Source organism: Stegostoma tigrinum, chromosome 24 (assembly GCF_030684315.1).
Source record: "Stegostoma tigrinum isolate sSteTig4 chromosome 24, sSteTig4.hap1, whole genome shotgun sequence".
NCBI lineage: Eukaryota > Metazoa > Chordata > Chondrichthyes > Orectolobiformes > Stegostomatidae > Stegostoma > Stegostoma tigrinum.
Genome location: NC_081377.1, coordinates 32878552 through 32891501, shown reverse-complemented (window position 1 = coordinate 32891501; position 12950 = coordinate 32878552). Strand labels below are relative to the sequence as shown.

Genomic DNA, 12950 nt, shown 5'->3' with positions numbered 1-12950 from the left:
CCAACGAGCCACCGCACACTGCAGCACAGAGGAACTACGCAGAGCAGAGGAAAATCACCTATACAGCGTATTCAAAAAGAATGGGTACCCAATGAACACAGTCCGCCGATTCCTCAGCAATAAACCCAAACAAACAGACAACACGGGCTCAGAAACCACAACCACTCTCCCCTACATCAAAGACATTTCCGAAATGACTGCCAGACTACTCGGACCCCTTGGCGTCAGGGTAGCCCACAAACCCACCAACATACTAAAACAGCAGCTAATGAACTTAAAAGACCCTATACAGACAACAAATAAAACGAACGTCATCTATAAAATACCTTGCAAGAACTGTGACAAACACTACATTGGACAAACTGGCAGAAAGCTAGCCACCAGGACACATGAACATCAACTAGCCACAAAACGACATGACCCACTATCACTCGTATCCTTACATACAGATGAGGAAGGACACCACTTTGATTGGGACAACACATCCATCCTAGGACAAGCCAAACAGAGACATGCACGAGAATTCCTAGAAGCATGGCATTCCAACCGGAACTCCATCAATAAACACATTGATTTGGAGCCAATCTACCATCCCCTGAGAAAAAGAACAGGAAATGACATCACCAAGCCAAGGAAACCTAACCAGATAAATAGAAAGCGGCACATAACACCAGCGCTTCGTCGGAGGCTCACTGATGATGTTACCTAGAATGGTGATGAAACGTCTGAAAACTAACCTTCCAGCTCAGCGAGCAAACTTACATCCAGAACCTCAACCTGAGCTACAAATCTTCTCAAAACTCGCTAATGGGATCATCCCTGAATCAAGGATGTTTTGGAAAATTAAACCAATGTATCCATTATCTCATGAGCCACTTTGTTTACAGCCCTTGTATGAAATCTGTCCGGTCCCAGGCACGTTGTCAGCCTCAGCAACTTACTGTGTTTCACTTCTCCGGTAATTGTAATTTTTTTGAATTTTTTTCCTTTCATATCCTGATTTATCATGGTTTTGGGATGTATCCTCTATGGCGAAACAAAATCAGTAATTGCTGGAAAAGATGAGCAGGTCTGGCAGCATCTGTAGAGAGAAATCAGAGTTAATGTTTCGGGTTGAGTAGCCCTTCCTCAGTTATTCTCTATAGTGAAGACATGCAAGATAACCTATTCAATTCATCTATCATTTCCTTATTTTCCTTTGTCAATTCTCCAGACTCACTTTCTATAGGACCAGCATTTACATTCTTCTTTAAATATTTATAGAAAAAGTTAATTATCTGTCTTGACACTTTTGGCTGGCTTTTAGTACTTATTCCTCCTTCCTCTCCCATTAATTTTTTGGTTATTCTTTGCTGTTTTTATATTCTGTCCAATCTTCTGAACTGCTACCTGTCTTTGCATGATTATATGCCTTTTCATTTGATACTGTCTTTCTAATTAACCATGAATGTTGGGTCCATCCCTGAGAAATGTTTCTGTTCATTAGAATGTATCTATTCTGTGTATTCTTAAATGTTTCCTTAAATGTGTGTCACCACAGTGTTAGTGAGCTATTTCATAACCAGATTTGCCAGTTCGCTTTAGCCAGTTTTTTTCATACTCTTGTAGTTTCCCTTTTTTAGATCTTAAAATGTCTCAAACTCTTCTCTCCCTGAAACTGAATGTAAAAAGTGGTTCTTTTATAGTTGCTTCTACCTAGGGGTGCCTTTGCTATGATTATTAATTAATTTTATCATGTGCCACATCTAGTACAGCTTGCTGTCTAGTCAGCCCCAGAAAAAGTTGTTCTAAGAAACTATCCTGAAAACATTCCTTGAAGTCCTCACCTAGGCTGTTTTGGTGATCTGACTTTTCCAGCCAATGTGTATATTAAAATCTCTCATGATTATCACTGTGCTTTTCTGATAGGTGACATTGTATCTTTTATGCTCAATTCTGCCCTGTGGTACTGTGAGGAAGCTGTACACCACTTCCAAAAGTGACTTCTTGCCTTCTGTATCATTTCTAGCAAACCTTATACACATCTTGGTTTTCTGAACTTGGGTCATGCCCCTCTATTAGCTAACAGACTGCTCCTCCAACCTTTCCTATTTTCCTATCCTTCCTAAATGTTTTCCACCTATCAGTGTGATCATGACCAGGTAATCTGATATTGATTGAGGTGTACCTTTTGGTCAGGACAGTTGGATAACTCCATACTTCTCTTCAAAATAATACATAGAGCTTTATGGTCATCAGAGAGGGTGGTCAGAGTCTCTATTGTCTCATCCAAAATGGATATCCCCAGTAGTACATTTCCTGTGTACTTTTGTGCTTAAATTCTAGAGTTGGTCATGAACGCAGAATCTTCTGATTCTGATCACTGCTACCAACTGAGCTGCCATTGACTTGGGCACAGTGGTGGTGTCATCAGCATTAAAATTAATGCGTTGTCATTTCTCCTGGATATTGAATGTTAAGTTTCCCCAGTAGGTGCTGCTCTTTAAACTAAATGCTTTTATTTTGAATTTTACAGAGAAAATTTGAAGAAACATGGTGTTTGCATCAGAGTCTTGGGAAACCTAACCCTACTACCTGTTGATATCCAAGAGTTGATTGCACAGGCAGTGCTGGCAACACAGAGTTACAACAAGTAAGACATGCTACTACGCTGTCTGTGTGTCCGTCGATGAGGAGTAGATGAATGTCCCTAATACTTGCTGCGACTGAGGGTAGCACCTTCTTCCCTCATCACTTGCACCCGATCCTCGATGTTGTTTCGTTTAACTTCTCCACTTTATTGCAGGTGTTTTCTGAATGTGTGCTTCGCCTACACCTCTCGGCATGAGATCACCAATGCAGTTCGCGAGATGGCTTTGGGTGTTGAAGAAGGGTTATTGAAACCCAGGTAATATTGCCTTTTTGCACATACTGATATGGTTTGATCAAATTCAAGCTTTCACAAAACCGATTAATTAGTGTCATGCATGGGAAGGGACTAGTCATTGTCTTGTTCTTTAGAAAATTATATCAAAAGGCTAGTTGTTCTATCGCACAGCATTCATCTGAGCTGTTCTCTGTTTCAGTGACCTTTCGGAGTCTCTGCTGAGCAGGTGCCTGTACTCTAGCAGCTCCCCAGACCCCGACCTACTGATCCGCACATCTGGGGAGGTGCGTCTCAGCGACTTCTTGCTCTGGCAGGTGAGGAGCTGATATTGAGCTATTGCTTTAAGTATTGTCCATAAAATGTACACCATTAATTGTACGATTTCACAAATTTATTGAATATGGTTAATTAGTAAATATATTTTGGGTTTGTCAACTGTTTATTTCAACCTTCTTTCTAATGGTGTAAAATTTTACCCACTGACCATGAGGTTGGTATTTAAGATTGATGCATTATTGTGAACAATGGCAGGATAAATACTATCAAGCAAGTTTGCTTGAGCTCACTGTGAAAACTCTATGTTCTGGAACTGAATGTCCAGCCGTGGGGAAGTGTTTCAGTGCAGTCTGAAACTTTGTATGAGGAGACGATGAGTCCGTGAACTGATTTAGGAAAAATGTAAACAGCTGCACTCAATACATACCAGTCCAATGTTTGGTTTAGTTTTGATGAAATAACTTTACAAAATCTTTTTTTTTCCCCATTTTAAACACTGTTTAGGATGTGGGATGGCTTGGCTGCAGATAAGTGAGATTGGTTAAACTAGAGAAAAGCTTTTTAATGGAACTGAACAAAATCATAGAAACAGCAGAGACCATTTAAGCCCTCGAGCCAGTTCTGTCATTCATTGAAATCACAACTGATATACGATCTAACTCCGAATGCCTACCTTTGTCCAGTGTCTCTTAATAGCTTTGGTTAACAAAATTCTATCAATTTCAGGTTTAAAATTTAACAACTGAATACTGCATCTATAAGTTCCAAACTTTCCTACCCTTTTGCATGTAAAACTGTTTCTTAATTTCACTTAAAAGATCTAGTTTCTTGTCCTAGGTTCCCCAACCCATAGAACTATTTTCCAGCTGTTCTATATTCCAGTTACTACATTGAAAACAATGAGGAAATCATCCCTTGATTTTCCAACTTCCAGGGAATACAAATCCAGTTAGTGCAATTTCTTCATTTACTGTAGCTTATAAAGTCCAAGTATCAATCTTCTAAATTTATGCTGTACGTCTGCCAAAGCTATTGTATTTTTGACAAAATGTGGTGCCCAATACAGAACACAGGTGTGATGTTTTCCAGGCCTTTTTATAGCTGTAACATAACTTTTAACCTATGTATTCCAGTCTTCTAACTATTAAGGTCAGCACACATGATCTTTGTAGATGGAAACCTGTCTCTCTTTCTACCTTAGGCCAAGCAGCAATTGGGGGCACAATTGGGGCCTGCTGTGTTCATCCAGCTCCACACATTGTTATCTTGGATTCTCCAGCATCTGCAGTTCCCATTATCTCTTTCTACCTTCTCTCTTTTCTAGCTTTTCACCATTTAGGAAGTACTGTAACCAATCCTTTTCAGGCCCAAAGTGTTTACACTGTTTACATTGAAGTTATTTTGCCATAGTTTTGCCCATTCACTTAATGTGTTAATATTTCTGTAGAAATTAACATTTCCATTCTCTATCCTTTATTATGATGCCGGTCTTTGTCACCAGCACAATTGGGTCTGTGACTCTCCAACATACATTTAAGAATGAATATTCAAAGTGAATAATTCAGGTCCCAACACATTTTCTTGTGGGGCATAATTCACATTCTACCAGTTACAGCATCTGCCTGTTATGCCCACTGCCTATCTTGTGGCATTCATTAAGTTTCTTAAGTCAAATTTTTTTCTTCAGTTCTGTGACCTTCAACTTTGGCTGACAGTATCTCATGAGGGGCTTTTTCAAATGCTTTCTGGATCTCCATATAAATAACTTTGGCAGTCTCTGTTCACTATTTTAGTCACTTCTTCAAAAAAAAATTGTCATGTTGATCAAATCCACTCATTGTTGATTTTTCAGAAATCCATGCTGGCTCTCTCTGATAACTGAACTTTGAAGGTGCTCAGTAATTCCATCAATATTCACTTAAGACAGTAATTTCCCAGCAATGGATATCAGGTTGAGTGATTTATCATTCCCTGTTTATTTGTTTAAATAGATGAGAACAGTGTAATTTTCCAATCTTGCAATAGTTACTGAATTGTGAGAACTTTAGGAGCTTGTAGTTGAGGCCTCTTCAATGTTCTTCCTATTTTCTTCAAAGCCCTGCTTGGAATCTAATTGGTTCTGTAGATTTGATTTTGATTTTTAATTTGATGCTTTGCTTACATTAATGTCGTTGCATCCCTGTCCATGATTCTTATTACCCTGGGATGTTGCATGTGCAATCTTTTTCCTCTACTGCAAATGTGGAAAAATACAGGTTAGGCATTAACATCCAAGAGACAAGACACGTTGGTCAGTATACGTCATCCTAGATATGTTGATCTGTTGTTCTCCTTGATCAGTTGAAGAGTGTAATATTGTCTGATGTCAAACTGTGAATATAAAGTTGAATATTTATTCAGCATTAGGGGGACCTCATATACATCAAAGATCTTCAAGCAATGATTTATTTTCAAATTGTTATTTCTGCAAACATGTCTGCCATTTTCACAAAACAAGATTTCACAAATGAGAACAATAAATTGCCCTTTGTAACTTAGTTTTGAAAGTTTAATTGTCTGAGGAATGTTGCCTCTGGGTTACCATGAGGACTCCTGCTCCCTTGATTAATGATACAAACAGAAGTGTAAACTGTGGAAATCAAACTCTCGCCAGTGCAGGTTCTGGAATATCCAATCCTATTTTCCTGTATTACTGCATATGCATCCTGTTCGTATTATTTCTCACTATCTTTGGTTATTGTCTCTGTTTATTAGATAAATGATGACAATTGTTGACCTTTGCAGACCTCTCATTCGTGCTTGGTGTTCCAGCCTGTGCTGTGGCCAGAATACTCTTTCTGGAATCTCTGTCAAGCCATCTTGCAGTATCAAGTCAACCATGCTGCCCTTCAGGTGAGTTAAGGAAACTTGCAGGTGTGTCAGAAACATGGCAACTTGTTACTAGTTTATGTCAGGTTTGGTGGGGAAGGAGTAGGATTCTAGATCTGTTTTCCCATTTCTAGAGTCTGTGCAAAGGGAGAGTGGTTCATTGGAAAATGCTGGGCTAGCGTGGGGTGCTGGACACGTTGCTTGGACGAGGACCAGTAGAAATAGTACATGGAAGTCTCGCTGTCTATCTGAATCTCTCCAGCTGAAGTAAAATCCGCTGTCCAAAACTGCCTCATCCAAATAATCAAAGTACATTAATTTTAGTCGGTGTTCCCCAAAGATTAATCATATGCACGGATGATGTGAGCTGCAAATACTAGTTTCCTTTGATTTTGAGTTCTTAACTTGGTATTGATTGTGATAGTATTTTAACAAGCTGAGGGTTAGTATAGGCCCAGGAACCAGTAGCTGTGCTTTTTCATGTACCTGATGTATTGAACTCTATGTGAACCATTGAAACTTTGGATTCAACCCCCACTGAAAGAGGGTGAGCGGTGACAGTCTGTTCCTAGACTGGAGCCAACTGTGTTTCCCAGTGCTAGATAGCTGATTCCCTTGTTTCAGTTTCTGTTGGTGAGAACAGTCCTTGTAAATCTAAGATACATGGGCTGGTGACAGCACGTAATTTGAACTGAATACGGAAAAAGCTGACCAAGAACAAAGACTCCATTTGAGGCTACAGGCTGTCACATGTATAGTAACTGCTCACCAGGTCAACATACTAGCTTAGGAGCAGATTAAACGCACACATGAAGAAATATTTAATATTATATGATGTGAATACTGAACTTTACATGTAAACTTAAATTAGTTTTTTATTTTACAGAAAGCGAAATTGTTGCATGAGGCGGCATGTCAGCGTCAACAGGCGGAGGCAGATCTTGCTTGTGTGGTGGAGCAGATGAGCACAATGGGGGAGCTAGAAGGCACAGAGTGCAAACAGGAACTGATCTTAAAGTACAGTAGAGAACGAGAGGAGAGAGTCTCTAACTTCCTGCAGAGGCTAGACAACAAGCGGAGGAAATTCCTTACTGACCTGGTGCAGGGTTCTTCACCATTTCTACATGTTTAAGGGACAAGGACTGTGAAGTTCACACAGCAGGGTGAGAATCCATCATGTGAGCAAGTGATAAGTCTGTGAGGGTGTCTTCTGTTATTGGATGTCACTAATCAAGACTGCTCCACTGCCTGTTAAATTCAACGAGTGAATGCTGAATTCGAGGTCTCTTTGCTTTCACAGTTCAGATCTGCTAGGTTTATCATTCTGACATGAGCTGTCTGCTAAATGCTGCCATCTCGGGGTGTATTCACCAGGAGGGGAAAGTGGCGTTGGCAGCCTCGGGTGGTATTATAGGCTGCTCACGTTTGAATGTTGTACCTTGCGTAATTTTATGAAAGGTGATGTCCAATGATGTTGAGATTGATTTTACATTTGTGTTGTGAAATCTCTGGGACACATATATGTCATTTAGTGGTTGCAGTCTTCTCTGCTGATCTGGTGCTAAGGATAAAACATGGTAGCATTCTGTTTCTCTATGAAGGAACTTCAGACTCCAGCTTCATAGCATTGTGACAGCAACCCACTGCTGGCACTTTGAGACTCTGTTCTGTCCTGGGCAGCAACCTGACAGTCACCAACAGCACTCTTACACTAACCAGCAGTCCATTGTCTTGCTTCTTGTTCTGAGTGACTATCCATTGACCACAAAATGATGTGCACATATCACAGGATTGAGGTTAGTTAATTCTGTCCTCTCCATGCTTGAATAATCTTGACACACATTGCTTGGATTCTCAAATTTGGAACAGACACAAGTGAAAAATCAGCAGTTATTGAACTGTTATTAACAGCTGGAATATTGAGAGAATAAGGTGCAGAAGAAGCCTATTGATCAGCACTTCAATAATATGCTTGACTGAATGTGGAAATCGTTTGAAACAAATCCAATAGGAACTGTAAGGGCAAAGTATTTCTGCAGATTCCTTCTCCTGATTATATACAAGCCCTTGGTCTGATTTTTTTTTAATGTGAAGATTTTTGTCCCGTTCAGTCAATCAAATGATCAGTTTCGAGATTTGGAGCATCATTGAATTCAGCTGTAAAGTTGCCTTTGCCTACAGTGTGTATCTGTCCAATCTTATTTCTGAGCCTCATCTAAAAAATATAAAACCAGCACTTTGTGAGAGGTTTGAATGGCTGCAGAGTATGATTTATATTTGTTTTTGCTAGATAATAAATGCACAGTATGGAAGGATGTGGGTGTACATTCTAACTTCACTGAGTTTGAGGGTATGAAGATACTGGTCTGTGTAAATACCCTCACACGCTGTCATTATTATCCCTGCATATGACCTGATCTACCAGCAAGACAGACCCAGCAGAGGTGGTGGCACAGTGGTATACAGTCAGGTGGGAGCTGAGTAGGTAGTCCTCAACATTGACTCTGGAACCCATGCAGTCTCATGGCTTAAGGTCAAACATGGTCAAGGAATCTCCTGCTGATCACCAGTTACTGACCTCCCTCATCAGATGAATCAATACTCCTCCATGTTAAATAACACTTGGAGGAAACACTGAGGGTGGAAAGGGTGCAAAATGTACTCTGGGTGGGGGATTTCAATGTGTACCAACGAGAGTGGCTCTGCGAAAGCATTACTGATTGAGCTGGTCAGAATCCTAAACATGTTGCTCTTGGGATTCATGCCTGATATGTTGGAAGATGATCATGTTTGTTGGTGATCAGTTATCTCAGCTCCAAGACATTCTGCAGGAGTTTCACAGGTTTGTGACCTAGGCCTGACCATCTTCAGCTACATCATCAATGATCATAAGGTCAGAAATGGGGATGTTTGCCATTGATTGCATAATATTCAGCACCATTCGTGACTCCTCAAATACTGAAACCATCCATGTTTAAATGAGATCTGGGCAAGTCCAGGCTTGGACTGAAAAGTTTAAAAAGTGAAAGAACTGCGGATGCTATAAATCGGGAACAAAAACAGAAGTTTCTGGAAAAGCTCAGCAGGTCTGATAGCATCCGTGAAGGAAAAATCAGTGTTAACATTCTGGTCCGGTGACCCTTCCTCAGAACTGATGGTAGCTGGGAAATCAACTATTCATATGCAGAAAATAGGGAGGGGATGGGTTAGGCTGTAAACGATAGGATAAAGGATAGAGCCTGAAGAGAGGGAAGAGCAGTTGGATAGACCAAGGAGATAATAATGATCTGGAGAGTGAATAGTTGGTAATGGGAACTGTTAGTGACTAACCACAGGTAGTATGTAATGGCAGGCTATGTGATAACAAGGCCTAGTGTGTGGGGTAGGGGGCTAGGACATGGAAGAGCTTAGGCCCTAAGATTATTGGGGCTGCAGGGTCCCCAAGCAGAAAATGAGGTGTCGTCCTTCCAGTTTGCGTTGAGCTTTGCTGGAACACTGCATCATAGAGATGTTGACCAGGGAACAGGGTGGTGTGTTAAAGTGACAGACAATTGGAAGCTCAGGGTCTTTTGTTGCGAGCAGAACGTAGATGCTCTGTGAAGCAGTCATTCAGTCTATGCTTCATTTCCCCAGTGTAGAGGAGACTACACTGAACAGTGAATCCAGTAGACTAGATGCTGGGAAGTACAGGTGAAGCTATGTTTGGGCCCTTGACTACTGGGGAGTGAGGAGGTAAATGGGCAGGTGTTGCACCTTTGCTGGTTGTGGGGGCAGGTGTCATGGGGCTGTGGGAGGGTGTTGGGGCTTAAGGAAGAATGGACCAGGGTGTCCTAGAGGAAACAGTCCCTGCAGAAGGCAGATGGGGAGGGTAGGGGAATATGTTTCTCGTGGTAGTATCTCGCTGGAAGTGGTGGAACTGGCATCTCATGATCTTCTGGATGTGGATGCTGGTGGGATAGTAGGTAAGGACAAAGGGATCCCTATCGCTGTTGCAGGACGGAAGAGAAGGGGTGAGGGCAGAAGTGCAGGAGATGGGTTGGACCCAATTGAGGGCCCTGTCAACAATGGTACTGGTCAATCCTCGGTTCAGGAAGAAGGTGGACAGTTTAGAGGCTCCCTTGTCAAAGTTGGCCTTCAGCTAAACATATAAATGCCAGGCAATGACCATCTCCAATAAGAAAATCTAACCATTGCCCCTTGATATACAGTGGTGTTACCATCATTGAATCTCCCACCATCAGCATTTTTTGACGGAGGGGGAGTGGTGGGAAACTGTTGACCAGAAACTCAGTTGGACTTGCCACATAAACACAATGGCTTCAAGAACAGGTCAGAGTCTGGGGATACTGCGGTGAGTAAGTCACCTGACTCCCTGAAGCCTGTCCACCAAAGTTAGTTTGTACGTTCTCCCCACATCTGCTTTGGTTTCCTCCATGTACTCTCTGGTTTTGTTCCATAGTCCAAAGATGTCTAGCTTAGGTGGATTAGCCATGCTAAATTGTCCATAGTGTCCAAGGATGTGAAGGCTAGGTAGATTTGCAATGGGAAATGCAGATGATAGGATAGGGGCGTGGGTCTGGAAGGGATGCTCTTTGGAATGTTATTATGGACTCAATGGGCCGAATGTCCTGTTTGCACACTGTAGGGATCCACAAGTCAGGAGTGTGATGTAATGCTACCCACTTGACTGGATGGGTGCAGCTCCAACAACACTCAAGAAACTTGACACCATCCAGGACAAAGCAGCCTCTTGACTGGCACCACATCCATTCCTTCCGCCACTGACAAGCTGCAGTGCGTACTATCTACAAGATGCACTGTAGAAATTTACCAAAGATCCTTAGCATCTTCCAAACCAACACCACTTCCATCTAGAAGGACAAGGGCAGCAGATATATGGGAATACCAGCCCCGGGTTCCTCTGCAAGCCATTCACCATCCTGACTTGGAAATATATTGCTGTTCCTTCACTGTTGTTGGGTCAAAATCCTAGAATCCCCTACCTAAGGACTTTGTGGGTTTACCTACAGCATGTGGACTGCAGTGGTTCAAGAAAGCAGCTCACTACCACCGACATGAGGGCAACCGGAAACGGGTAGTAAATGCTGATCAGCCAGTGCAGCCCACGGCCCATGAGTGAATAAGGCCCCAGCCTTGCCTTTGACTGATCACAGGCTGATCCAGAGCTTCACTAAAAAGGGGCTCATTAATCATGAGGGTTTGCTAGAGTCAGTTATGGAATCATTATTTTGAGTGAAATTAAAGATAAACCATAAACACTACAAATTACAACAGGCTCATCAGCATCTAAACACTTGACCACTATCAACCTGTAAAATATTCTGACAAATGTATGCTGCAACTGTTGACTGCACTTTTCTTAGGCTCTGTTTGCCACCACATCCTGTCTAGATTTCTGAGAGTCCATGTTCATGACTTGTGCGTTGTTTGCTTAGTATTTTAGCTAAGCTTGGAAATTTGCTGAACTGCCTCAATAAATTCTCTCTGTTGTCCCCACTAATTTCTGCTCAATAGTGTGGGAGTGACAAGAATGAAATGTAAACTTTTATTTAACTGTTGTGCCTAAAGCAGCAGAAAACTTTCAAATGTTTACATTGTCTGAGATAAGATTTGTGAGTTTTTACCTTAGGTAAAGTTAGCAGGAACCGTACCTCAGGTAGAAACTATCTGCAGGAACTATGCCCATCTTGACTTCGGATATGTTAGAGGAGGCTACTGTTTTCTGTAGCTCTTGAAGAGCAAAATTTCTTCTCTTCAAAGAGATGCAATGACGTTTTAGTCAGCCTGCTGATTTAAGATGTTCCTGAACACTAACTGTTTGCATTGAAATTATCGCCTTAAACAATGGCAGGATCTTAGTGATGAGCATAAGTGATTAAACAGTTGGTCAAAAAGATTGCTTTTCAGTCTAAAAGAGAAAAGAGATTTAATAATCAGTGATCAGCTCTTGGAAGACAGCAGTCTAATGCTATATTCCCTTAACCCATCTGTGACCACTCTTAATAATTATCCTCCTGAATTGGTATCTAGCACATTTTACATTAAGGATGATGTACAAATCCAGGTCATTGTTACTGAGTTGTACAGGGATATGAGTCCCACCCACACTATATACCCTCCAGCCTCCAATGTCTCATTGGCCATTTTCCTTAAGTGAATATTGTAATGCTGTTCATACTGGACAAATCAAATCTCATAATAAAACCTGGCCTGTTAGATCAGAACTTTTATTGAACCTGTAGATCAGTTACTGAACATTTAGAAGAGGCTGTCAGTGGATTTTAATAAGCATTTTTATATTTTAAAAAAAGAAAAAGTGAACTATATTTTAGTTGAAAAGATTACATTACAGTCCTCAGAAAATTATTCAAATGCTCCCTATTTGTCTCAACAGTATCCCTACAAACTCAAACTGCAACACAAGTGCAATGGGCAAAGTGACCTCTTTCTGCATTGTAGTGATTGTGTGATTCAGTAAGAAAGGCATGATTATGTTCACACTAAGGATCCCTGTTCATGCTAGCCTGGCTGTAACTTATTGCTTTTGGCAAATTTCTACACATTTAGGAAACATTTGAACCTTTGGCTAGTATCTTTCTTGAAACATCTAAAACAAATTGCAAAGTAAACTGACTATGACTTTAACTTTAAAGCAACGAGTTTCGTAAACTCAGGGTCCAGCCATGTTACCTCCATTCTATGGCATCCACAGACTGCCTTACTCCCTGGATTGCTGTTTTTTTGTGTGTCACTGGAACTTTGTGTCTACTTAAATGAACAAAAGTGTAATTTTAAAGTATTGAACTGTTAACTCTAACTTTTCACTTCAAAGTTATAAAATGTCATTAAATTGCATGTAAACAAAACAGTTCTCCAGAGTTCCAGTGCCATTTATAGATCAAATCTTAAAAAAAACTAA

General features: G+C 40.9%; 1 protein-coding gene across 9 annotated transcripts in view; it reads left to right on the top strand.

Moving 5' to 3' along the window:
* The window catches only part of dhdds (dehydrodolichyl diphosphate synthase), a 28209-nt gene that overhangs the window by 13424 nt on the left and 1835 nt on the right, over positions 1-12950 (top strand). For 8 of the 9 annotated variants that reach the window (XM_048558389.2, XM_048558385.2, XM_048558388.2 and 5 more), the window contains exons 5-9: positions 2516-2632; positions 2786-2887; positions 3066-3180; positions 5927-6034; positions 6897-7173. In XM_048558389.2, coding sequence (XP_048414346.1) covers positions 2516-2632; positions 2786-2887; positions 3066-3180; positions 5927-6034; positions 6897-7142 — 688 coding nt within the window. In that variant the 3' untranslated portion in view covers positions 7143-7173. Of the gene's footprint in view, positions 1-2515; positions 2633-2785; positions 2888-3065; positions 3181-5926; positions 6035-6896; positions 8265-12950 lie in introns of those variants that run through there. The other variant, XM_059654339.1, reaches the window with a different exon arrangement.